The 27751-nt window shown below is 38.5% G+C and overlaps 1 protein-coding gene and 1 non-coding gene across 4 annotated transcripts in view; both read right to left on the bottom strand.

Moving 5' to 3' along the window:
• NELL1 (neural EGFL like 1) overlaps window positions 1-27751 on the bottom strand; it is a 692265-nt gene that overhangs the window by 488458 nt on the left and 176056 nt on the right. For all 3 annotated transcript variants that reach the window (XM_016138479.2, XM_016138478.2, XM_016138480.2), the window contains 3 exons: window positions 26964-27037; window positions 21346-21445; window positions 8429-8557 (listed from right to left, as the gene is read on the bottom strand). In XM_016138479.2, the coding sequence (XP_015993965.2) occupies window positions 8429-8557; window positions 21346-21445; window positions 26964-27037 (303 nt within the window). The remainder of the gene's footprint in view (window positions 1-8428; window positions 8558-21345; window positions 21446-26963; window positions 27038-27751) is intronic.
• Window positions 12944-13062, bottom strand: LOC118603027. Its single transcript, XR_004951124.1, has one exon. It is a non-coding gene; the product is annotated as a 5S ribosomal RNA (ribosomal RNA).

Genomic DNA, 27751 nt, shown 5'->3' with positions numbered 1-27751 from the left:
GAACTGATACTATTTAACCCTTGTTTAAATGTCCTACTTGGACTATGAGAAAATCAAGACACACAAGAATTGACTTTCCAAGGTCACCAGCTGGTAAGTGGTAGAGCCAAGATCAATCAAGATCTCCTCATCCTTAGTTCAGTATTCTTTCACTACATCACTGCCCTGGGAATTGTCAAGAAAAAAATGAATGGAGGCAGGGAAAATGCTAGAATACAAATATTTGGAGATAGCTGACTACAAGGAAAACTTCTAGGCAAGGATAATTTGCTTAGACTCACTGCCTATGAGCTCTCACCTCCACATTCGCATTGCTTTAATTTTTCACTTTCTTTTCCCATGCTACTTGAAATTTAACAGTTTGAGGGTTTTCTTAATTAACAAACATCCTATTTTAATACATTTACCTGTGGGAACATTATCTGGATATCAATAATTTACAAGTGTGTGTCACCTTATTCCATGAACTGCTTCTCTCCTAGCATAAAATTCAGGACTGCAGAACATGAGAGGCTGTGAATTTTGTTGGAAAGAAAAGATGGGGTCACTTAGGGAAATGGGGTTACACTACAGATAGAACAAATCCAGATGAAACAAATACAGTGGGAGGCACAGGGAAGCCTGGAGAGAATGCAAAGAAGAAAGTTTAGTTAAATCTTATCTATTTTCCAAGTGAGCAAGTTCTAATACAATCCATCAAAGCCAGAGGACCATTTGGTGGGACACAGGGAATAAGAAAATGCATAAAATTCACGGGGGAGGTTTTTTCATTTATTAACTGTGTCAAGACTGAAAAACTATTCACCAAAAAGGATTCTTTTTCCTCCTGGGCACAGAGCTAGGCAACATTTATCTGTCTCTCTTGGAGTTAGGTATGGCCAGTGACTAAGTTCTAGCCAGTGGAATGTGGCCAGCCCTCGCCCAAGTAAAGCTCTCACATATCACCTTCTAATACATTCCACTATCCATGGCAACCTTGGAAGCCATATATTGTACATGGCAGAGCCAAAGAAAGAAGGAGCCTGGGTCCCAGAATCACAGCTTTGAGGAAAGCCACCTGTCAACCAAGACCATCCATTTGAAAGTCCAAATGAAAGAAAACAAAAACTTCTATTGTGTTAAGCCCCAGAGAATTTTATTTCTACAAGCAGCTGACCGAAGCAATTTTTGAATACCATATGATTTCACGTATATGCAGAATCTAAGGAACAAAAAGAACTAATCAAAAACAGTCTCACAAATATAGAGGACAATCTGGTGACGGCCAGAGAGGGGAGGGGGTTTGGGAGGCTGGGAGAAAGGGGTGAAGGGTTAAAGGAATACAAATTAGTAGTTGATAGATGGTCAAAGGGATGGGGAGCACAGCACAGGGAATGCAGTTAGCATTACTGTAATGGCTAGGTGAAGAGTCAGAGGAGAGAAAGAGCAATTAGGGGTACTGTTTTATAAACTATATAAATGTCTAACCAATGTACTGTATATTTGAAACTAATAATAAAATAAAATTTCTTTAAAAAAACTATTTTTGAAAAGATTCTTATTGAGATATAACATTTATTTCAGATGTACAATGATTCAATATTTGTATACATTGAAAAATGATCGCAATAAGTATATTTAACATCTATCATCATATAGTTATAAAAAAAATTTTTGTGATAACAACTTTTAAGATATACTCTTAGCAGCTTCAAATACACAATACAGTATTAGTAACTATAGTCACCATGCTGTATGTTAATGCCTGTGACATTTATTTTAAAGCTGTAAGTTTCTACTTTTTGACCCCCTTCTTCCATTTCACCAATCCCACTCTGGCAACCACCAATCTGTCCTCCTCATCTTATGAGCTTGGTTCTGTTTTTTAGATTCCACATAGAAGTGAGATCATGCAGTATTCATCTTTCTCTCACTTATTTCACGTAGCATAATGTTCTCAAGGTCCATTCATGTTATTGCGAATATCAAGATCTCACCATCTTATGGCTGAATAGTAGTCCATCATATACCATATCTTCTTTATCCATTCATCTACTGATGGACACTTAAGTTGCTTCCATATCTTGGCTATTGTAAATAATGCTGCAATAAACATGGAAGTGCAGATCTCTTTTCTAATTAGTATTTGCATTTTTTTTTGGATAAATACCCAGAAGTACAAATTCTAAATCATATGGTAGTTCTATTTTTAATTTTTTTGAGAAACTTCCATACTGTTTTCCATAATGGCTGCACCAATTTATATTCCTACCGACAGTGCACAAGAGTTCCCTTTTCTCCACATCCTTGCCAACACTTGTTATTTCTTGTCGTTTTGGTAATAGCCATTCTAACAGGTGTGAAGTGATATCTCAGTGTGGTTTTGATCTGCTTTTCCCTGACTAGTGATACTGAGCATCTTTTCGTGTGCCTGTTGGCCATCTGTCTCTCTTCTTTGGAAAAATGTGTGTTCAGATCTTCTGCCCATTTTTTAATTGGATGGTTTCATTTTTTGCTATTGACTGACCAAAACAAGTTTTAAAAATAATCCCCTTCTTGTCAAAATTAAGGGAGAGCCACAGTTTCTCTTGTCATGTGGTGAAGAATGCCAATCTGTAGCAAATAACAACTGTGCAGTTAACATGGAATACAGTGAGCAGGCAGCATTTCAGCATTACATGGACTGAATAGATGCTTTTGCAAAGTAGCCTTGAAAATTTAAAAAAAAAAAAAAAAAAAAAAAAAAAGCAGACACAGAAGAAAGCAAGGCCCAAGAACAAAGCTCACCTACATCTGTTGCTGGGACAGAGGTGACCTGTAGGTTATTATAAGCAAAGCAAAGGCTAGAGATTTCTGTCTTGGAAAACTGAGGGGGGTGGTGAGAGATACCTATGTACCAGAGGATCTCTCCATTACAATGAAGCCTAAATAAATTTTAAAAAACATGCAAGATATTCTTAAGCATTCTGAATCCTATAAATAAATGGGAGCAAGCTTACAGTTAAAGTTTTATTACCATGAATAGTCAAAACAAGCTTTTGATCCTCATGCTCTCCAAAGTAGGACTTCAGGAGACTGAAGTCCAGATTTGAGCATAAGTTGGACTATGTAGATCACAAGGCTCATGCATTTTGTAAAAACTCAAAACAAGAGTTACCTAATCATCCTTGGATAATTACTAGTGTAATTAAGCATACTAGCCATTTTCCCACACATTCTTGTAATCAAGAATTTACAGGGTCGCGTTTCTATGGTAATACAGTTATGTCAGCCTTTGCAGCTAATAAATATCTACCCCTTAGCTATTTCGAATGCTTTCTGTTTGAACTCTGACGTATCCACCACTTTCCCAGCCTCTTAACACTCAAAGTTCAGACCCTTTGTCAACTCTAGTCATGTGAAAGAATTTATAAATCACCTTGCTAATCAGTTGCTGTGTCTCATGACATTTCAGTAGTTTTTGTGACATGAAATTACTAAATTCATACCCATACAGGTAATTTTGTTCCACAACATAGCTCCTTAAATACAGCTTCACTCATAATTTTCCATGGAAGGAGTGACTTCATCGTTATAAATTATTATGCTTGGTACAGCTCCACCCAAGTTTTTCCTTGAATACAGTCCCACTAGAGTTTTTCCAAAAAAGAAATGACTTCATCCTTATAAATTCTTATGCTTGGTACCCCACTGTCAACAATATGCTCCTGGCAGGACTGACAAAACCTGGTCCTAAGAACAATTTCCCCTGTCACCTGCCAATTTTCCCAAAAGACGTAGAAATGGGAAACCCACTTTCTCAAAGTACTGGCCTCAATGAGTACACACTCTTCCAATTCCAGGAAGGATCATTATAAACATTAATGATATAAGCTGATAATAATGATACTGCTGTGATTCATTAAATCCTTAGTAAATACCGGAAGATTTGCTAAGTTTTTGACATGCACTGCCTCATCATCATCTTAATTGGGAAATCCAATTTCCCATGTTGGAATTGACCATAACAAGGCACTAATTTACAACTTGTGGTCTGCAAAAAAATCTACTGCCTGACACCAGGACCACAGAAGACTGTTAATGATCTGCTTAATTTGTACTTTTTTCTAATAACTTTCAATGCTTGCTCTATCAAAAACTGCTTTCAGTCATGAGCACTGGTCAAAGGTATTTTTTTGAAACCACAAAATCTGGATCAAGTAATCCAAGCAGGTATACCAGTAGGTTTAGAGTAAGTTATGCAAAGGTAACAGATATTTGCACCTTCCAAAATTTCAATGATTTACACGATTATTTCTCATTTATGCTGCAGATCCATCACCTGTCAGTTATCACACTACTCCATGTCATCTTCATTCTGGGACCCCAGCCCTGCTCTGGAACATTGCCAGTTCTGTGGTACAGAGAAAAAGAATGAGGTGGAACCCTGCGATAGCTCTCAGAGCTACTCTGAAATGGTACATTTCACATCCATTCATATTTCATCAGATCAGGAGGGAAAACACAACACTGGAACAGGGTAGGGATGGGGAGGTTGAGCACAACACTCGTCAGGACATAAAACACTGAAACGGAAACAAGCTCAATATTATCTTTACTTCATTTCTCTGAGTCTTAATGTCCACACTGGTAAATGGCATTACTGTGGCCAATGTTGCCACTTTCTTCACAGATTTATTATAAGGCTCAAAGAGTACACTATATATAAAATGAGTTTGAAATCCTCAGAGCATTCTGTAAGTAGAAAGTATTATCATTTAACGGTAATTGTAGTACTTCCCATGCCTGGCAGATTGCATGATATATATATCACATTGTTCTTTATTCTTCTAAGTAACATTTTACTACAGGAAGAAAGAGTTTATGAGACTCTATTTATGAGACTCTGTTTATGAGACTCCACATTCAAAAGGTAAGATCATGAATAGATCCCAATTACTATACTTTCCTCAGTCACTACTTGTAATTTAAGCTAATGTATAAGAAACTATTTAAGACCAACTCATTGAAAATGTCATCGAGAAGGCAAAAAGCCTCAGCATACTAGATTCATAAAACACCAAAATCCAACTAAAGCAGTTTTCAAAATGGGGAACATTCCTGCTGTTCAGTCAGACCAGGCAAAATCAAATGACCTCCTGTGAATTGTACCGTAAGTGACAAAGGGTCTTATTATCTTCTATTGATTAGCTAGGAGTTCCGATATCTTCTCTATGGCAGTTTCTAACACAATCTCTGCAAAGCAGGAGTCCTTAATACACCATATCTCTGCTACTACCCTAGGATGTTAAGAAAATTGAAAGCTTTTTGTGCTTCTTTTTCCACTGAGAGCCTGAATAGGCTTTTCAAGATAGCCTGAACAATGTGTAATATTTTGTTTTAATTTGCAAGCCGGTCTTGTTCATCATGTTTTTTACAATGTGGGTCATTTTCACTCCATTTACTCAGAGTAAAAAGTAACTTTCCTGAAGCAGTCTATAAGTATCTACTTCTCTCTCATCTGCAATGAGACAATGAACTCAGCTCTCTGAGAGTCTCTGGTACACAGGTGGGCACTTGGCAACTTCTAATCTTGTCTATCAGACCACCCAGAGGGCAATTATGAGGACAGAGCTGGGGAAATGGCCACAAACTAAATCAAATCATCAAAGAATGAAGTAGACATAGTTTTCTGCCCACCCAAAACTACACTCTTCCTGTTGCCACAAGCTTAACTGGTTCAGGTAAAGGGCAAAGATCATTTGGTCTCAGGGACGGGAAACCTCTACTCCAGCTCCCACAGGCTGAACAGTTAGCCCAAACCAGTGACAGTCATCTCATTCACCTTTCTCAAACACTGGTGTAGGGATGGAGAAGATGAACCCACGTCTGAAAAATGAAACAATAGAAGTCTTCTGCTTGGAGGGGAAGGCAGGGGTGATTACCAGGGATCTTCTAGAAAGGACATTTTTTAAACATTAAAAAAAAACAGAACCTGACAGATTTTTAACCTCTGTTCCTTCCTTCCTTTGGACACTGGTGCAAGGACACCATGCTTGAGACTATGTCAGCCATCATGCGACCACAGGAAAATAAGTCCAAAGTCCAAGGTGCAAAAGATGACAAAAGGGAAAGAGAAAAGAGCATTTGCTCTGAATGTTCGTACTCATTCTGCTTGGTTAATACATCCCATCCAGAAGCCCAGTATTTGGCCCCTGCCCTTCTCCCTGAGTCCCATTCTTATACCATAAATGAGCTCTAATGCTTAGTCATTCCTTCTCAGGTGCTATTCTTCTCTCCATGAACAAGCCCTCCGAAACTTCTGGAAAGTCTGCATGATAATAGAGAAGTGACTGAAGCCTGAAGACATAACCATTACTTGGGTGGCACCACTGTGCACGCTGACCTAGGGCCAGGCACATACCCTGAGCTGGGAGTAAGTATGTCCAAGGAAACAATGATGCAAACCTAAAATCACTCAACATAATGAATAAAATAAGGCCTCACACACAAAGGGCAGATTTACTATCACAAATGTCTCTTTGTAGAGTTGATGTTATGCAATAGAAAATGATGAATGAGAAAAGAATTAAAGAAACCCAAATAGCATTTGTACCAGCAATTTTCTCCCAAATTCTGCCAGGTTTCAGTAGCTAAGGGGAGCCAGGAATGGTGGATGTACTGGTCTCAAATAGACAACTAAAAGACCTGCCAATGACAGAAATAGAATTCAAATGATTTTGAGGTTGTATCATTTTTATCATTGTTCATAGTCTATGTCCACATATGGAAGATAAGAAATAAAATGTTTTAGATCATTACTTGGCTTGTAAAATTTTTCCATGGTGAATGAAGTGGAAAACATTCACTTTTTTTCAATTTTTAAAATTACATTAATTTTCTGACCAAACTAATAGAAAATAAAGATATTTTAAAAACATTAATGTGAAGTATTACAATCATCCTTTCTCCAAAACTGACAATAAGTAATACGCTATTAAGGGGCAGATGAAAAGTTCATATCCAAAGGGGCAATTTCATCCTCCCAAGTGGCATGTCTACCTAATTAAGCTCAAATCTATAAAGGTAGGCAAAGGAATTTTTTTTTTTAATGGTGAAAAGAGAGGGGAAAAACTAATACTAATGAAAACCAAAGCAGCAATGAGTCTTCCAGAAGAAATGAAAACCAGAGGCTACATACCAGCTAAGCCCTAGCTGTGATTAGACACATATCCTTAACAACTGAAGAGGTTTTTAGTCAAAGCCAAAAAGTTAAGCAAAGGTCAACCATATAAAACAGCATAACGGAGAGGAAATCACCATTATTGGCATCCGCTGTTTTCACCTTGACAACAGCTGACCAACGTGAGAACCAAACCAACTGGAGGAGAGTGACCAAAATTTTGCAGCATTCATTCCATTTAAGACATCTACCTATATCATTAACAGGTCATCTAGGTTCAACATATTGTTAGTGAAGATGAATAATTGGGTCCGACCAGGACAGAGAAACAACTGAGCCATCATTTTGCCTATTAGAACTTCTCTAAACTGATGGGAGGGAGCCAGTGAGCACCTGAGAATGGATGGGCTCAGAGATTAGGGTGTTTATATGCAACAACCAGAGTCAGGGACGGGTTGTTGCATATAAACACCCTAATCTCTGAGCCCATCCATTCTCTGCTCCTTTGGTATATTAAAAGAACAAGGGTGTGCAATGCTTGCTACCAGCAGGGTGGAGTGCTGAACTTGGAAAGAGAGGTTCACATAAGAGAAGCTGTTCTGCTCTCTAGAGTGGAAATAGAGGCTTACTGATGCTTGAGGCCTCCAACCCACTATAATGGCATCAGTCCATGTGCCAAAGTTACAAGCCCATCTGTTACTGTGACTTTTGTAGAGTTTTGAAATTAGCAACCCATGAATCAGTCATTAAGAAACACAACTGAGCGATCAGGGGGATCATTTCATAAATTATATAAACATCTAACCAATGGACTGTATACTTAATAAAATTTTAAAAAACACACAACTGAAAAAAATTTCTGATCTTGGTAACTGAAGATGGCAGTTGACTGTAAAGTAGTATCAAAGCATCATTCCAAAAGAGGATCCATCACATAACATTTCATTGAACTTGGAGATGACAATCTACTCAAATAAGACAACGGAATATGTGTTTATGGTCTTGCTGGTGATTGCTAAATATGGCGACAGCAGAATGTGGAATTTGATATAGCCCTACTGCTTTTGTTGCTTTGCTGCTTCATAACTACCTTCGAAGGTCTTGCTTTCACATGCTACTAAGCATCCTGGGGTGGGAGAGGGAACAGGAGAACAGAGTACACAAAGTAACTGATATAATTTCTTACAGCATCCCATAGGACCAGAGCAAAGTGATGGCTTTCAGTCTTCAACCACAGCCACCAGGAACACATTTCTCACAAGTGACTTCATTAAACAGCTTACTTACCTTCGCAGTAGGCAGAGTCTCCCTGGACAGAGATGTAGCCATTCTTGCACTCACAAGTAGCTTTTGTATTCCAGTTTTTACACTCTGAGTTTTCACCACATTTAGGTCCTTCTGCACAAAAGTTATGACCTAGAAGCGGCAAATAAGATTTTACATCAGAAAAAAAGAGAATAAAAGACGTCCAAATAATAAAACATGAAATAGTTATGACATGTCACCATGCATGGAAACATACCTTGGCAATATAAAAAAAAAATGTGAGATGGCAACGGGGTGGGAGAGTAAGAATAGGAAACTTTGGACCATCTTATGCTTGAGATTTTTTTCCCCCTAATACTCATAAAGTTGTTCCTTCCTGAAAGCTTTTATCCATACTGATCCTGAATCTTCTTCTCGCCACCCTCTACATGACTAGTCTTTTTATAAACTGTTCAACCTCAAAATTTATGATACATAAAAAATATACAAAATGAATTATGTATGAATATATCAAATGAATAAAACCAGTACTATCAGTACCCCTTAATTATACCTCCCAGCCATCAGAGGTTAACTATCCTGAATCTTGTGTTAATCACACCCTTGCATATTTTTATAGTTTTACCATATATAGTTGCTTATTTCTCTAATATATCATTTATTTTTGCCCATTTTGAACTTCACATGAATAAAATCATATTGTACATATCTTCTATGATTTATTTTTTCTATTCATCCCTGTTAATGCCTGTAGTTATAGTTCATTCATTTGTCAGTGCTGTATAATATTCCAAAGTATGAATATTCCACATTTCACCCATTGTACTACAAATGGGCATTTGTTTTATTTGTCTTGAAGCAAGAGGACTGAGCTACAAAAGTGCAAGAAATTCAGGCTCTAAATTTTCAGTAATGCAAACTTTTCTCCTCTGTACCCCCTTATCTAGAGTTAAGACTGACAGGCAGAGTGGATTTTTCCTAATCATCCACTGAGGATTCACCCTCCAAGGTTCTTGATTTATACATCTCACAAGAGCCCCAGGCTCTGTCTCCTATCTACTTACACAGTGTCTACTAGAAGCCAGATTCTATTACTAGGAATAAGAAACTGCCCTAAGGGCAAATGTGAACTCCAATGTGTTTGCTTATCTCAGTGGAATCACACTTTTTCAATATTATCCTGTCTCTGATTTTTTTCCCCTTACTCTATTTCCAGTTCCATCAAATTAAAAAAAAAAAAAAAAAGTTATGCAGCATTTTTAGGTGGACTAGGAGGAAAAGGTTATACCTGTCACAAAAGTGTTGCAGTTCAAATATAATAGGGTATATAAAGGTACTTTATCGTCTTTCAATCAGTATAGTTTAGTGAATAATAATTACACTGCTATATCACATATTGTGGTCTTACAGAAAACAACGATCTGGAGTTAGGAGGTCTGATTTCTAATTCAGAATCGGCAGCTAATAGACAATAAATAACTTTGCCTACCTAGATTTATATACTGGGAAGGGATGACATCAATGATTTTAAAACTATTCCTCAGAGTCTTAGGCACACGTCAGTTGTCAGGTAGGGCTCAAGTCCCCACCCCTGATTCAAACGGAATAGCTCTGCTTTTACATTTTTCATATATTTATCATGTGAACAACAGTTTCTAGACCTTAAAAAAGAGAAAAATCACTGAACTATTTAAACTCCAAGTTTAATTCCTTTTGGTGATGATGTTCTTGAATTTTTTTCTTTGAAGCAGAATTTTAAACCAATAATATTTAGGCTGTGCTTATTCTAAAGGATAATAATAACTAGTGATAAATAATAAAAATAAAATTCAGGCACCTATACTATATGTGGTATTATATTAGATGTTTTCAATGGGGATCATAATATATCTTATGTGTGGAAAGAGTTAAGCAAGCTAATCCATCTAAAGTACTTAGAGCAATTCTTGATACATTCCAAAAAGTCAATAAGTGTTAGTCTCCAGGGTGAGAATAATGATTATGATAATGATAATGTTGACAATGATGAATAAAGTTCAAAATAAGTTGGTAACACTATTATTCTCAACTTCAAGGTAAGAAAAGAGCTCAAACTCACTACCATCTAGCTAAAAAGTGGAGATGCCAGAGTTCTAAATTAATATCTGGCGAGCTTCAAGTCCCATGTACCTGTCACTGCGTCATATATCCTCTCAGATAGCAAAACCTAGAGATAAAAAATGAAAGGTATAGCTGCTCCCCAGGACATCACGGAGTGAATCCAAAGGCTTAGGCGAGCATACTATCCCTTCCAGCCACACTATCTGTGACCTATTAACTGGTGATTGCTCCAATCAAGATCAGAGCAAGAACTTAACTTGGAAATCTAAAACCTCTTGTCAGTCAAGAATGCTTCTGCGATGCCTTGGAAGGCTTAAAATAACCACCATAACTAAAATAACTTGATGTTCTTGCTACCTTTTATGCATCATAGCTCCCTTTGACAGAGGGGGTGCCTGGACTTCCAACCCCATGTCATAACTGGTCAATTATTAAGTAATCACATTTTCTCTCCTTATGAAGCTTGACTCAATGTCACCTGTTCGTCCATTAGTATACATATTCTTTCTTTCTTTTCTCTTTCTTTCCAGGAAACAGTAACTGCCCTTTTCCTTCCATGTTCATTTGACAGGCCGGAACAAAGTCCATCCAACACTGCATATCTTTCTATCAAGCATGTGCCACGTCAATTCACAATGCAGAGACTTGGGTAAATCATATTTTGGGGAAAGTGAAGGGCCCATGGGACAAACCATCCTTAATGTCAAATCCATTCTGGTTGAGCCTCACTATTATGCCAAAACACTTGTGTTTCTTAATTAATAAAGGACTTCATTCAAGCGCTAATTATTCATTGCCTGCTTGGCTTTCTGCACAAGGGAATTATGATTCAATATTTATGGGGCACCTACTCTGTGGACTGAAACGCCATGCAAGCTACTGAGGGCAAAGCAAAGATGTTTGAGACATATTCTCTGCCCACGAGGAAATTATAAACACTAAGAGTAGATAAGGCAAATACAGAGTAATGCAGATATAACAATCTACATTAAATAAGATATGAGCAGTACAAATTACCATAGTGTTTCAGAGAAGAAATCATTTCCAGATGATGCGAAACTTGACCTTGGATTAATCTTAGGTAGAAATTTGAAAGGGGTAAGGCACGTATCCTGTTGGGAAGAATGGAACTCCAACACTTGAAGTACCTCAAGTTTGAAGAACCTCAAATAATCTGACACAGATGTAATAACGATAATTAACATTTACTGAGCACATACTAATGTTAGGCACTTGGCTCTATGTTTCACATGATCATCCCATTTAATTCTATTAACAACCTTATGAAACTGCAATTATTATCCCTATTTTAAAGATGTACAATTGAAGCTTGGAATAGTGATTCATGGAAGGTACACAGAGCCAGGACCTAGGTCTGACTGAGGTCAGAGTGCTTAATCACTATGTAACTCCACTGTCCTCCCAAAAGTGACAAATTCCTAAGCATTCTACCATCCAAAGGATAAAAGAAGATATTCTTTTTCCATGTGTAGATTCAAACGACTCGTTTTTCTCAGCTTCAAAAAAATTTTTTTCTGTTAGGTAATTCCAAATATTCTTAACAAAAAACTAACTTTACTCAACCCAACTTCCTTAAGCTAGGGTCTATATCTGATTCATTTCTTTCAACCAAGAGATACTCACACAAGGATAGATGGATGGAGGCACGTCTTACAAATGGATGGACAAGTAGACAGGCATAAATATGGGGGAGATAAATTAATGAGTGAATGAATAGATGCATGAATCTATATGGCATTTAATGCTCCCTATCAACCAACTGGAAGGCAAATGTGCCAGGTTTGTTGGTCGCCATTTTTCTTTAATTTTTATTGCAGTATAATTTATACACCATAAAATTCACCTTTGTAAAGATAAAGTTCAATGCTTTTTAGTAGATTTACACAGTTGTGCAGTCATCACCACAATCGTTTTAGAATACTTTCATCTCCCCAGCTTGTTATCTTCATTCTTAAAACTCAAACTCAGCATCTGAGTTGTTTCCAAGTCATAAATCCTCAATTAATTCTCCACATTTCAGAATCCTTCTAAAGGCTTTGTCTTTTTTACCTGATGTGTATGAATAGCATGACATGTAAGATAGAGATACTTCTCTTTCTGAATATTTGCCTTCAGTTGCTACCTGCAGCCTCTTTCTCAAGTCCTCTAGCTAAGCTCTTAGTACTTTTTTCTTTAGCTAGTTATCAACAGAGTCTGATGTATGAGACTCCCCAAAGCAACGCTCTTTCTTAAATCAATTTTTTTTTTCAGAATTAGAAGCTGTGACCAGATGGTAGACTACACACACAAAAGCATGCATTTACACACACACACACACACACACGCACATACACACAAAGCTCTCATACACACACGGATATACACTGACAGGGTACCCAATATTCAAGACCTTTTACTTGACTTTTTCTTTTTTAACGCCTACAGCACCTGGTATTCCTAGGTGGCCTCCCATCCAAGTACTAACCAGGTCCAACCCTGCTTAGCTTCTGAGATCAGATGAGATCAGGTACATTCAGGGTGGCATGGCCATAGACTTACTTGACTATTTTTAATACATGACTTTAGACTCTCCAGAATTATTCTCCTATAAATAGAAGCACATGGTGACACTTTTCAACTAGCACTGGCCCAAATACAGAGAACACCTTAATTACAAAAGCTGTTACTTACTGATTTCTTCCAAGATTCTAGGTGTGATGTTAAGCTTGTTACACACATTCCTCACAAAACTCTCACAACAATCCTGAAGATTACCATTATCTTCACCTTACAAATTAGGGAAATGTCGATGAAACTTTAAGTAACTTATCCAAGGTAACACAGCCGAGAAGTAGCAGAGTCATGATTTGACTCTATAGTTATTGTTAAGATAAATCGCTATGATTTAAATGCTTGGGAGCATAAACAATTACTCTCTGATGATGTCTATGGATCTCAATCCTTCTATGTCCTGTAAATTTTTTTAAATAGATTCATTTAGGACCCACCAGCATGTTCCGCCAATCTGTTCTTAGTAGAAACTGAGTCTAGGACAATGCTTAAGCCTAAACATTTCTGTCCTCCAGATGAGAACATCCATCCATCTCTAGAAGGAATAATAAAGGCCCATAGTTTCTATAAGAACACAGGAAATAACACTGACTATCAAGTTCCTCCCACTTTACATTGGTTACATCGATGTAGCCAACAGCCCACTTGACATTCCATTTGGATACCCTCGCGGGCATCTCCTAGCTCATCCAGCTAAAACTGAACTCTTGAAATTACTCCCCAAACCACACTCACTGGGCTCTCCGTACCTACCTACGACATCTCTACCCACCCAAACGAGAAAACAAGGAGTCATTTTTGCCCTCACCCCTCAAACACTGGCTCTTCCCAAGTTCTGTTAATTTTATTTCATACATAGCTCTTGAATCTATCTCTTTCTCCTCTACATCCTGGCAATAACAACAACAATCCATCCTAGTCCAGACTATTATCATCTCTCAAATAGAAATTGCCTCATTTGCCTTCCTGTCCCCCCTCTTTCCTGTCTCGAATTTTCCACATGAAATAATCCTTTTAAAACATATATTGAATCATGTCACGCCCCTCTAAAATATTTCAAGGGCTTCCCATTTTACTTAAAAAAAATAAATAAATCTTTAACTTAGACTTGAGACCACAAACAAGGCTCCCCCTGTCCCTCCATCATTCCCTTCTAATTGTTGCCAGAATTTCTTTTAATTCCTCTAAGTGGTCCAAACTCTTCCCTGATTCAGGGTCTTTGCAAGCTTGTTCCACCAACTCAGATTATTACTATACATCCCTGCCAGAATAATTTCTACCCAATCTTGAGTCCTAGCTTAAATGTAATCTATTTAGAGATGGCTGCCTTGTCTCCCAAGTCTGAAGAAAGCCCCATTACTATTTACCATATCACACTATTTTTCTTGTTCATAGCAGTTATCACAATCACTAATTATGTATTTATTTCTGTGTTTATTTGTTGAATGTCCATCTCCCCACAAGAAGCTCACCTTTTCAAGGGAAACTATTATTCAAGTTGGTTCACCTTACATCCTAACGCATTATAGGCACTCAGTAAGTATTTGTTAAGCTAATGACTAAATTCTCACAGTCCTCCAAACTAAAAACTAAGAGTATTTTAAAAAGGAATAAACCAGACTCATAGATGTTAACTACCATTCCTATAATTACACAAATAATAGGTGATGGGTGAAAGAACTATAAACTCATATATGATTCTAATACCTGGTCTCTAGCATCCTACACAACTTTCCAGCCTGAATTTTAATCATCAAGGCACATTCAAAGAATGCTGTCCCTGGCCTACAGAAACCAGTACTCCATATGTCACTATTATTTTCTAGTCTGTGTCCTGCCTTTAATAGTTCCAAAGGAACAAATCTCGTTTCTTTCTCCACATATTTCATTATTACCTGCTGCTTAAGGATTCAAAGTCAGAAAAAAATATATATCTTATCACACAACAGAACACCACCCATGGATGAGATACTAAGATGAGTGAGACCCACTTGAAGTTCATACTAGAGTTGCCGCAAGTGAGCAGATGCTCAGAGAAAGACATACAATCTGTTGAAAGAAGGTTCCAGGTTTTACTCAAACCATCTCCTTAATTTTAGTTCCTACCAGAGATACCATTCATTCACTTGACAAATATTCATTTAAACACCTACCATGAGCCCAGGTACTGTGCTAATGATACAGATATAAAAAATGCCATGAACAGCATGAATACAGCCTCATCCATCTTATACTCTAGCAGGGACGACTGATACTGGGATAACTGATACAGGAGATACTGGGATGGAGTGGGGCAAGTACCTGCTCCAGGAATATATCACAGAGAAGGGTCCTAAACAAAGTATTAAAGAAATTCGAAGGACGGGTGAAGTTGGCTGGAAACAGGATAAAGGCTTCAAACTCATAGAACAGCATGTATTCATAACACATTCAAGAAAATTAATGAAGAAATATAAATGTTGGAGTCTTACTTTTTCTCCTCTAATTAGGAGTAGTCTAAATTTGGACTATCCCTTGTGGCCCTGCATCTAGAGTTCTCTCGCCAGTGTTACCAATAACACCCCGGTTTTAAAACCATTAGACTAATATGCAAAAATAAACCCTGCCTATTATAAAGAGCCCCCCCCACACACACACCCACGCACACTGCCACTCTCCACATCCCACTCTGTACCTTTATAATCACACCAAAACCATCCACCCATTCTGCTTCATCTCTGGCTTCTACAGCCAATGATTGACAAGCCTCTTTATGATTGACTACTGTGACTTCTTCCAACAGGCCACTACTTCTGGGCAGGCCTTGGTTTCCCTAAGATGGTTAAAGTGTAATTCCACATAGAGCACCACTGCTTGCCCTCAATCTCCTGACCCTAACATATCTCCCAGCAGGTTGTGCAGGTAACCCTTGAAATAATGTACCTGGACAATCTGAAAACACACTCCAAAATTTTCTTCCCTGACTCAAATCCTAGAAAGCCAGTACCTCTCACATCACTGTTAATTGCCCAGTCTTGAAAGTCATATAAGGAACAAAGCTATACTGAGTACAGTATGTTCCATTTGCTCATTGCTATGGAGATCGGTCCACCCATGGACAGGCTAGGAGGGCTACGGCCAGATGATCTTTTATGAAAATTGTATACCCTTATGTACTCTGGAACCAACACATATTCCATGGAGGCCTTGGCCCTCGAGGGCTGAGTACATTTCTTTAGCTCCTGTGGACAGAGGGTTGGACCATCAGGATGGGCCTGTTAGAGACTGAGCTCTGGACTCTCACAGGTTCTACCTTAGAAAGCAATTGGTTTTTCCTACAATAGGCAACACTTAAGAGTCTTCCTACCCAAGCAGCCTAGCCTTAGTTTCAGGTCCTTTTTCTGGGACAATGTGCCTTCTTCTGGAGGCTCCCTGGGCCCTGATCCATTGTGGCACTTTCAGGATCATGGATTTCCTGGACTCCCTGAGACTGTACTTCTAATGCCCTTTCTCTACCCTCAACAGGTTAGTGTATATCCCAGTCATTCCAGTGTCCACTGCAGCCCATGGCTGCAAGGATTTTTATCAGATTCAATCTATCAATACGCAGAGGACCTGACCCATCTACAAACTGCCTGTTCCTCTACTTAGGTACTAGCTTATGTTCTCATTCAGCATTCTTTGCCAGCCTCTTTTCACCTCAAATACCCTGAAATCCTCTCTTTAACCCATTTCAATTACAAATTCAACTTAATGATAGGAAGAAAAATAAAAAACACACGTGACTCCGAGACTCTTTGGGAGAATTTAATCAAAGGGCATAAAATCTTAAATAGTACAAATAATCTCACCTAATTTCAGCCTAGGCTAGATGACAAGGCAAGTGAACATGAATTAAAATTACAGATAAACTGATTGGGAACAGATATCAGAAAGAACTTTGTTCCAAACAATGACAGTCTAAAACATGCAGTAAAACCCTCTAAAGTCACTGATGACATTGAAGATACGATTAGAGTCCATTATGGGAAAAATAAAACCCTGAGGTGTGTTTCAAGAATTCTGGGATGAGCCAAATAATGGGTGTGTTTTCCTGGAGCAATCCTGAGAAAACACAATCAAGATTGTTGGTTTTTCTTTCCCCTTTACAGAGAGCACCAGCATTGATGAGCAGTTGTTTTCTGCTGGTGGTGTTACATTTACGCTTTTATTACTTCTTCCCAGGCAAGGGCTAGGCAGGGGCATAGATGTCAATCTGGTCCCCATTCCCTCGTTTTCCATTTCATGACCTGACAGTTCAAGTAGACAGACTCCTGCTATATATAGCCATTATCTCAAGGTAATGATGAGGGTAAACAAATTTCACGCTGCTGGCACAAATGTCCGGAGGTGTCAGAGAAAACTGCAGTAGTGATTAGAGCTATTCTGGGGAGTGCTGCTGGTGACTGAGACCTTGGACCCTAGCAATTGCAAAGTGACCTCTCCACGCCAACATTCAACACTTTGATTCTTTTTGCATGTCTTCCCTCCAAAGAGTCTTCTAGTTCTTTCCCTAAGGGCATCTTGGCTACACCAATAGCCCTGTGGATTTAACCAACTGTTCAGCTGATTACTTTCATTTTTCTCTAAAGGACAGGGGAATTAGTTATAGCATTTAGCATAAAGTATCTGAGGTCCTAGTTGACACAGTGAACACCATTAGTCAATCAGAGCCTATTATTCTTAACTCTAAGGTCTTAGGTTTAATTCCACAAAATAGAAAAATTCAGTGTAAAGGTATAGTCTATACCTCTTTAACTGGGGATGCTAAAGTATGTAGCCATATAAGAAAATGGGCATGACTCAATTAAAAGCAAAAAAAAAAAAAACCTACTTCCAAATCAAGCCAAGTTATAACTTCAGGAAACAAGCTGTAACTCAGCAAAAATGGGTTTTAACATTATTTCACAAATGCAATATATAAAGCCTATCAGGTGGTACTGAAAATAATTTCATATAAAGTCACTGACATAAAAATAATAGATGTGGTAGGAACACATCTTCACCGACCTCGTCTCCCACATTTAAAGAAGCAGTTCATAAAATGTGATCATTAAAACAACCGTTACCAAAAAAAGTTGGAGAGCTTTCTAGATATTACATAACCAGCCAATTGGGGTCAGAAAGCAAAAAGCACTCTGTGCTTTCTCAAATTCCTAGTCTAAGTCTCCTCGGGTAAGGTGGCTCATCAGAGTCCTAATGAAAATAAACCTTAGAAAACTTCAATTCCCTGAGCAGACCTGAGAAAGGTTTTGATTTAGACTTTGGAGGAATGATAACTCTCCTGGGGCAGAATCCCTCAGAATAATGGCTTGACATTCACAGTAAGACAGAGAGAAATGACAAGTATGCTAATTGACGGGCCTCCGGTGCAGGTATTGAAAGAGGTTAGAGTCACATCATTTTCTGTAACCAGTAATATCAAGGCAGCAGAAAGCATACAGCCAACATCACGCCACTGAGCTCATCCCTGAAACACGGGTTTCAGGTCATCGGAGTCCCACTCCTCCGCTCACTTGCTGCCTGCCAGAAGGTACACAATCTCGATCCACAAAGCAAGCAGCACAGCCTTTCCATATGCAGAATAAAAATTACTTTATATAGAAATTGAGTGTTTCTCGCATTTTCGCCACTTTCTATTTTAGAGAGGGTAAAAGAGGAGGGGGAGAAGAATGGAATAATTTGCCGTACAAGAGGCCCACTGGGCTTTCCAAATCTTGTCAGAATAGTAACTGTTCAACTCCTTCCTCCTCTTGCAAGACTCCACTCAGAAAACATGAACATGGAGGAAAAGGTGAAAGGCAAATAGAAATCAAAGGGGAAAAATATTTCCTACAATATTCTCAGAGACTATTGTTAGTTCTAAAGATACTCTTGGGATATAAACTAGAATTAAGAGATATGGAGCAAAATACCACGGAGAGCACAGTTTGAGACAATAGGCCTTTAAGCTCATCCCAACTGACGTTTTTGTTAATTTTCATATAAATTTTACGTTTTCGTGAAAAAAAAAAAAATACCTCGCTGCCATTTTCTGACTGTCAGATGTATAGCGCGACAAGCCCCAGAGTGAGAACAAGTGGGCTGAATGTTCTGGGCCCTTCTCTGCTAAGAGTCAACAGAGAGGGAGGTAATGACAGTAAGTGGTGCTGAAAAAGGCCTTGGTCAAAAATAAATGTTTTCTTCATTCCAGTGTCTCAATTATGGTATGAGAGAATAGGAGAACCCCAAGAGAACCCATATATCTAAACAGTTTAAGTCAACCAACTCCCCACAAGAAGTCCCTCTCACCGTATCTTTTCTTAAGACATGCTCCATTTCCTGTCAAAATGTACAGCTGTCAAAAAACATAAATAGCTCTCTCATATACACCCTTCCGCAAAAAAAAAAAAAAAAAAAATCATTAGCTGCCAAATAAAAGAGCTAGTAGCTTCCTGGCTGGGAAGGAAGCAGGTAGGTGGAGGAATAAAAAAATCCTCAATGTCACCTCATGCTGGCCCCAGCCATGATCTAATCTTCGAAGCCTCCCACTTTTCCCTCAAAGCTGTCAGGTTTAGTAAAAGCCAGGCTGCTTGCAATGGGAGCCTTGAATAAGTCTACTGTTTAATGAGATGTCACATCTCTCAGCATCTTCATTGGGAAGGAAGTATATGCATCCGTAGAAGTACTAACAGAAGCAGTAACACCTGGTCTGTTGTAAATTGGGTCAAAGCAATGAAATTCCTCTTGAATTTCTGTGGAATAATCAATGATTCTGCTCTAATGAAACCATAAATCAGAAAGGATTTACATAAACTGATCCCCACTTGGCACCTCAACAAATAGCAAGTGATGGATTTTGCATTAAATTATAAGACCTATCTAACAACCCAATCAGTTACCAATAAATGTATCCCTCTGGAAATTTCAGTCAATCGTTAGGGCTTTCTTAAGCATCCCAGCTGCAAATATGCTTGTAGCCATGAAAGCAGATAAATCAAAGAAGATACTCAGGTGGCATGGTTAGCATGTCACTGATTCTAAGAGCCATTTGTGAGGCTAGCAATGTACTAAGTTTTCCTAGGAATATGATTAAAATATTGCTCTCTCATGACCAACCACAGAGAGAAATCTCGGCCTAAGCTGAAAACACTCTATGATAAAATATACATTTTTATAGATCCGAAGGTGCTGGTAGAGGGGCCAGCACATCACAGACTACCACCTGTTTTTGTAAATAAAATTGTTTTACAACACAGCCACACTCATTTATTTATCTATTGTCTATGCTGTTTTTGCAATACAACAGCAGAGTTAAGTAGTTGCAACAGAAACCTTCTGGCCCTGCAAAGCTAGAATATTTTTTGGCCCTTTACTGAAAATATGTGCCAACCTTTGTGCTGGAGAAAAGATTGTTAAGAAGTAAAATGTAAAGTTGCCTGAGCTAAACTGCTATGTTGCTAGATTTTTCTTAACTCTAGAGGCTTCGGAGGTAAGCCAAAAGGGCTCTAGCTCACTGGGTATTTGAGAATGTGAAGAAGGATTTGTGGTGGGTATACTTTCAAAATAATAGTTATAAGTTAAACTGGATTTGTTTAAGGCTTCAAATAAATTTTACGTTCTCCTAATCTATATAATTCTACCTGGGTAAGAAGTTTTAGAGAGGAAGTGATAGTGGAGCTGGGTTTGAAAATATAGGAATAAATTTAGGGAAAAAAAAGGATTTCAGCAAAAAGAAACAAAACGATTTCTGTCCTAGAATTAATAAGCAATTATGTGGTGCTTACTTGAAGCTTTTTTCCTCTCAGGAAGCAAAAAAGTTCTATATAAATCTATGAGTGAGGATTTAATATGTCATCTTCTGTCAACTATGGGAATTAGCCCATGGAAAGGGATGAAAACAATGTTTCTAATGCTACTCATGAGAAATATGTAACAATAATGGTAATGATCATCATTGTAAGAACTATTATCATTTTTATAGGAATTACTGTGTATCAAATATTTACCATGTGCTAGTCAGGATTCTAGGGGCTTATGCATCTTCCCATTGAATCCTCACAGCAGTCCTAAGAAGTACATGCTATTATTATCCTCATTTTACAATTGAGGAGACTGGGAATGAGAAAGGTAAATAGGACATGCAAGTTTATAAGGAGAACAGCGTCTTGGACCCAAGCTATTATTATCGCACTCTTCATTAAACCCTCACAGCTATAAAGCCACTCCCACTCCCAGCCCAAGCATGGCCCACCACTGAGCACACTCACCTCGACAGACACGACAGCACTGATTTTCTGGGAGAATGTGGTCCTTTTCTGAGCAGTTCAAAGTAGGGCACGCTTCTGTAATTTTTACTAAAACTCCACCCTGAAAGCCAAGTAACAGGAAAACAAAACATTCATATGTTTAATCAATAACACAAATGTGTAATGCTCATTGTTAACAGCCTGCAGCAATAACAACGTAAAGAATTAAGAGTACTCCCAAGAATTCCACAATCACGACAAAGTCACAAATTAAATTGGTGAGACTCTCAAAGAAGGAGGCAAATTTTCCTTCCAATGAATACTTTTTGAGTATGATCTACATCACAGAAGATCACTAACAGTGATGTGCTGGTAAATTGTAACAACTGACCATGGAATGGGACAGGGGAGCCCTGATTTTTAGTGTCTGCTGATCTCTGTGGTGTAAACAACCCCAATGACAGCGGATTTTGGACTAACAACATGATATCACTGAACACGGAGTTGGGAATTACATACAATGAGCTCTCGTGAGCTTCTGGAAGCCCATTTCAGTACTCCACTGGACCATAGCACTGTGAACCCAAAGTTAAACACAACACATCTTCCCTGCACTTCGTGGGCTTACAGTTCTGATGGGAAGAGAAAAAAGTCTTAAACTAGAAACTATAATACAGTACAATAAGTCCTAAAAACATATGCTGTAATTAATGTATTATCATGTGTCATGGGAGAATAATTAATTCTGCCCAGATGTGGAGAAATTATGAAGATGCCACATTTGACAGGACTTGAATAATGGAATAAGATAAAAAAAAAAAAAAAAAAGAAAGAAACTTTCCCAGCATAAGAAATAGACAAGGAGCCAAGGCGCACAGGTATGAGTGAAAGAAGGCTGTTTAGATGAACACTAAATTTTCTATAAATATAAACAGAATTATAATAAAATCTTAAGTATGTGGCCAGGTGAATCTTTATGACTTCACTTCCCCAGAGGTCCTCTTTGTTGACATTCTTAACATCTGTATTTAGTTATGCTCTGAATTTTAAAAAGTAGTCCATTATTATAAAAAGGAGGTTTGAGCGTCCCTTATTTTATACAAAATGTTAATCTTTTCTCCTCCATTTTTAAGAGGATGTGTAAGGCAAGCAACACACAAGCTCTAGAAAAGGAGTCTCATTTAAGGCTGGAAGATAAATCCTGACATAGACGGGAGAAAGGGGTGGGTCTGGGCGGCCCAGAGGGATGAGGGAGACACTGAGCTTTCGATCTCCAAGAGACTCTATCATTCCGGTGTCCCCACAGTTCACTGATTTGGCAGGAATTCCCATTATATCAGACACATCCGTTCTTAAATATGAGCACAAACATAATTTTAAATGTCAAGTATAAATTTAATTTCCAACTACCTATCATTTGGATAATTTGCATCATGGCTTCCCTGCCTTTCTCATAGTTTTCAGCCCAGACAGTCTAGACTCTAGCATTCCTTGGGAGGTCTTTTTTTCCTTCCACTTTGCTCTTGATCTTTGATCTGTTCCAAGATAACTAGATCTCTTGCTTTTCTCATGATTCTATCTTAAAACTGGCCCTACAATCTGAGAATTGATTCTGCTATTCATCCTCAGTCCTCCTTTTCAGCTACCTTCCATTCTCATCCCTGAATCCAGGCCACGCTGGGTGGCACCTCACCTCAAGAGTCAGTACCAGTCTTAAAGCTAGACTACCTATTAGATGCACCTTCCTTCCTGCAAAAGGAAATGAAATCAATTATTACAAACCGATGGAAGTTAATAATTTTATCGGCAGCATAAGCTAAATGCAAATGAGAATACAAAGCTTCTACTTCTCTATGCATAGTCTCTACTTCTATCCTTCAATATTAACCTATTCATTATCTACTGCCTCCTTGCATAAATAGAGCAGTAGACACTGCTGGATCTCTTTTTCAGTTCTGTGTGCCCATCTTCAAGCTCCTGAATGCTTTGTGGCTCCTGGCTTGTCCCTGCCACCCTTAGAGGGATGTCCTTGGGCACTGGAGCCACTTTGCCCAGAATGCCAGAAGTTACCTGTAAAGTCTACAACCCCTACTCCCACAGCCCAAGCTAGGGATTAATAGGCATGAGAGGTTCTCTTCCTTGAAGAGCTGGGGTAGAATTTATCCTCCAGACCCCTCGTGGCCTTTCACCTACAATCTCCCTTTGCTCAGTTTCTTGCCCTTCATATCCCACATACCCCACATCCTTAATTGTGCCTCCTTGGAGCACTATCTTAATAAATCACTTGTATTAAAGTCCTTAGCTTAGGGTCTGCCTCTGGGAGAACCCACACTAAGATAATTTTCACTTTTGCTATCAAAAACTAAACTGTTAGAAAAGATTATCTCTAGGTGGTAAGATTCTGGGGTGATTTCCATTTTCTTCCTTATACTCTTCCCTCTATATTCCAAATTTTATATCTTGTATCTATATTTGCTTTTGTAAAAAAAAAAAAAAAAGTTGTAAATGCTACAGAAGATTTTTTTAAATAATCACTCAAGAAGAGTTCTTTTTTATAAAAAAGGCTTGCTTTGACTACTGATTATTAAATCAATCACCAATTCTAATCAACCTTTAACATATTTAATAAGTAAGATAATTCCAAATGTTTAAACAGAGACAAACTCCTTTGAATCTGAAAACAATACAAACTGTGATTACAGTAGCATGAATTTGAAAATAATATGAACTTTGATTACAGTAGCATAAATGCCACCAAATCCATTTAGTCCAGCCACATAATTAGGCACAAATCTTTTTTAATTTCAAAACTATCTCTAGTAAGAAGTATCTAATGATTGACATTTTTAAATTCTCCTAATTATGGTGTGTTATTTTATGACCCCTGAAACTCTGCATTGGTGGAAAAATACAATTCTTCCATTCTTTCTCATGTAGAACAAATGTCTCTACTGTCATTAGTCAGATATAAACACTTTCAAGTTACTGACCAGTGTGCTTCATCTGAATTTCTAATAACATATAAAAAAAATTGTTGGGATTAAGAAATATTACAGAGCAGCAATAATTGACAAAATTGAGCTGAATGCTAGGAGATATTATTCATCTTGGTTTTTAAAAAAATAATATATTAACTTCTGGAAAAACTTGGTAAAAAGGTGTGGAACAAGAGTGTTTCTTATCTAATAGGTGTTACTGAAGCTAATAGGTGTTGCTGATTCCTGGAAAATGGAAATTGATGGATCTCCAGGCAGCCTTTTGTCACCTGTGGAATCTGCATTTGAAGCACAGAATGCAGAAAATTTTTGAGTAATTATTTGCTCAATTCTCCCAAGGATAGTACTTACATAGAACCATTTTAAATACCTAGAGGAGAAGATAATTCATTACGTATAATAGATACCATAGGGCAGTAAGACTTAAATCTTGAGAAAGGCTGCCCAGGAAATACCTGAGGGCCTGTTCATCCTACACCCATCACCCTCTATCCCTGCAGAAAACATCTATTAAATGTGTCCCAAAGCTCTTCCATGGCCTTTTATAAATGCTACTCTTTATCAAGGGAATCAATGAGCTATTACCTGATCAATCTTAGATGGACTAAAAAGTGATCATCCAATCTTTCTGAACCTATTCTTCTAAAATTTAGAAATGATAATTATTTCCAAATAAGTCTAATACCATCAGGTATGACAATAAAGAGGCTAAGAGAAAAGCCTTTGGAGCCAAGGTGACACAGGTTCAGATGCCAGCAGGCTCACTTACTAGCTCTGACTTTGATTTTCTGTGCCTCAATTTCCTCATCTGTAAAATGATGATAATGATAGGACCTATCTCATAGGATTATTATGAGATTTATATGACCTAAAATGTTTAAAATGTTTTTATGTAGTGGCTAGAAAATACTAAATACTCAAGAAACGTTAAATATTAGTGTCAATGGCCCTTCTCTCTATACGCGATTAATCATTTAGTAAATAACTGTAGAAAGAAAATAAAGAAATTAATGACTTTTTAAAAGGGGATGAAGTTATTCACATATACACACATAATGTAGAGAGGGTGCAAGAGAATTAAAAATGTTAATGGAGCTACAATCAGAGACTGCAATGTGCTGATCAGACCTGCAGCCTGGCCAGGAGGGCACCTTTAAAACAAAAAAAGATTTCTGCTGGGATTACTAACAACCCATTCTCCACACCTGGGAAGGGGAAACAGGAACCAAGAGTCATTCCCTATGGCTAAAACCATGGGGAACCTATGGATTGAAGGCTGGGGACTGCCAGCAGGCCTTTCACTCTATGTATTCTCACCTTTTCAGACTCTTCTCCTTTCTTATTGTATGTCCATATCAAAGGAAACAGGTTAACAAAGTCTTTTAAACTATGACTCACTAAAGAATGATATATAAACTGAATTCCCCAAACACTCAAGATCCCTCTAACTGTCCCTCTCACTGTCTTTCTCTCCTTACTTTTTACTCTGTCCCTCTCAGTCTCTGCCTCTCAGAGGAGACCACAGTCTGTCTGTGGAGTGTTATCCCTTTTCTAATACTTTTCTTTTTGACTCTAACTTTGGTGTGTGCATTGAATTCTTACTTCACTCTTCACCAAAGGACCCTCTCCTTCTCTCGGTGCAGGGCTTGGTCTCCCCCCACCAGCTTGGGGAAATCTGCCTTATCCTGCATCACACACCCATGCATACGTGCATACATGCACATACGCACCACTTGCGCAAAGAGAACAACCCAACTTATTTCTAATTTGTAAAAACATAACAAAAGATGAACCCAAGTGTGTACAGCACCTCTTACTGGGTCTCCCCACTTCCCCGTTTCGCGCTCTTGCATTCCTGGGACGGCACCTCTCCCGAATAACTGCATGGCTGGCTCCCATACTTTATCCAGCACTTTGCTCAAATATCACCTCAGAGAGTCCCTCCCAGACCACCCATCCCCACCCTGAAGCTTTCTATCCCTTCAGCCTGCTTTGTATTATTTATAGAATTTGGCATTATATTGCATATTTTTTTATTTTCTTACTGTCTGTCTCTACTAGGCTGCAAGTTCTACAAACATGGCAGCGGAGAGGGGGGGGACTTTGTGTTGTTCACTATTGCATACCCCAAATTTAGTACAATGCTGATATGTAACAGTTGCTCAGTGTATGTTTGCTGAATGATTACTGAATGAGATCTATGGTTCTATGCATCTTATTTTAAGAAATACATGGGAGGAAGCAAGCAGGAGAAAGAGGCAGTTTCTAATACTGCACCTGATACCTGGGAGTAGAGATGGCACTGTCCGCAGCTGGCATCACGGACTGATTCTAACATGTCTCAAAACTCTTTCCAGGGGCCACCTGCCAATCTCCCTGACTCATAGTAACTGCTAGCTCCCTTCCCCTTCTCACGTCCTTCCCTGAATAGCTTTTCCCAAGGCTACCTGATTCACAGATATCAACAAACTAACCACACAATGACAATGGCTGGGACCTCCCCACATGGACCTCCAGCCCACCAGAGAGTTCTACCCCTCAGGCACCCACTCAGGCCAATATGCTCCACTCAGCAATCCTATGAAAGACCACGTAGCTATCTGTCATGTTCCCTGTCATTTGGAAACTAAGATTGAAACTTACTCGGCATTCTCGACAGCTCTTAGTTAAAATACGCTGGCCTTCTGCAAGGACTTTTCCTCCATAGATACATTTTGCTGTAACGAAACAGAAAAATGGATCAGACAGACATGCTATGCAACAAAATGACCTCAAAAGTACCATCAAACTCCAATAGCTTCCACAGAACATAGATTCTCTGATTCTCAGCAATACAAATCTCTTTGTCTAGAGTAATACATGGGAATAGTGTGGGATAACTATTGAATCCCCCAGTCAGCCTGTCTTCATGATTACGCTTGTCATGAGCCCTTCACACCAAGGATATACAACTATTGCAATGGTGCAGTTGCAGAAGGAACTAGAGAGTGAAACGATGTGGTTAGAAGTTAAAACAAAGAAGTGGTTGTCATCTCTAGGGAATGCAATAGCAATAGCTTTGATTCAGACACTCTAGCTGTAAGATGAAAAAGTAGGTGAAAGGAAACTCATTTATGTTCCATTCATCAGAACCTCGGCCATAATGCAGAAAGATTCCATTTTTTTTGCCTTGTGATCATGAAAAGTGCATGTCCTTAGCCCATCGGTTCCCGAGAAGCTCAGAGACAACTGAGAAATACAAGCCAAGCCAGTAGGTGCTTTATCAAAGCACTAGAGAGACTGCCTTTGGAAAGGTGAGCTTACCAGGCTAATAGGGATGTGGAGTAGATAAGCCTTTTAGAAAAGTTAGAAGCATAAATGGAGCTCCCACTACTCAGCTGAGATTCCACTGGGACTCAGTCTTGGACTCAATTTGCTGACCAACTTTTAAA

This window comes from Rousettus aegyptiacus, unplaced genomic scaffold (assembly GCF_014176215.1).
Source record: "Rousettus aegyptiacus isolate mRouAeg1 unplaced genomic scaffold, mRouAeg1.p scaffold_m13_p_5, whole genome shotgun sequence".
NCBI classification, from domain to species: Eukaryota; Metazoa; Chordata; class Mammalia; order Chiroptera; family Pteropodidae; genus Rousettus; species Rousettus aegyptiacus.
The sequence above is the reverse complement of the archived record's forward strand: the minus strand, read 5'-3'. Positions and strand labels throughout refer to the sequence as shown.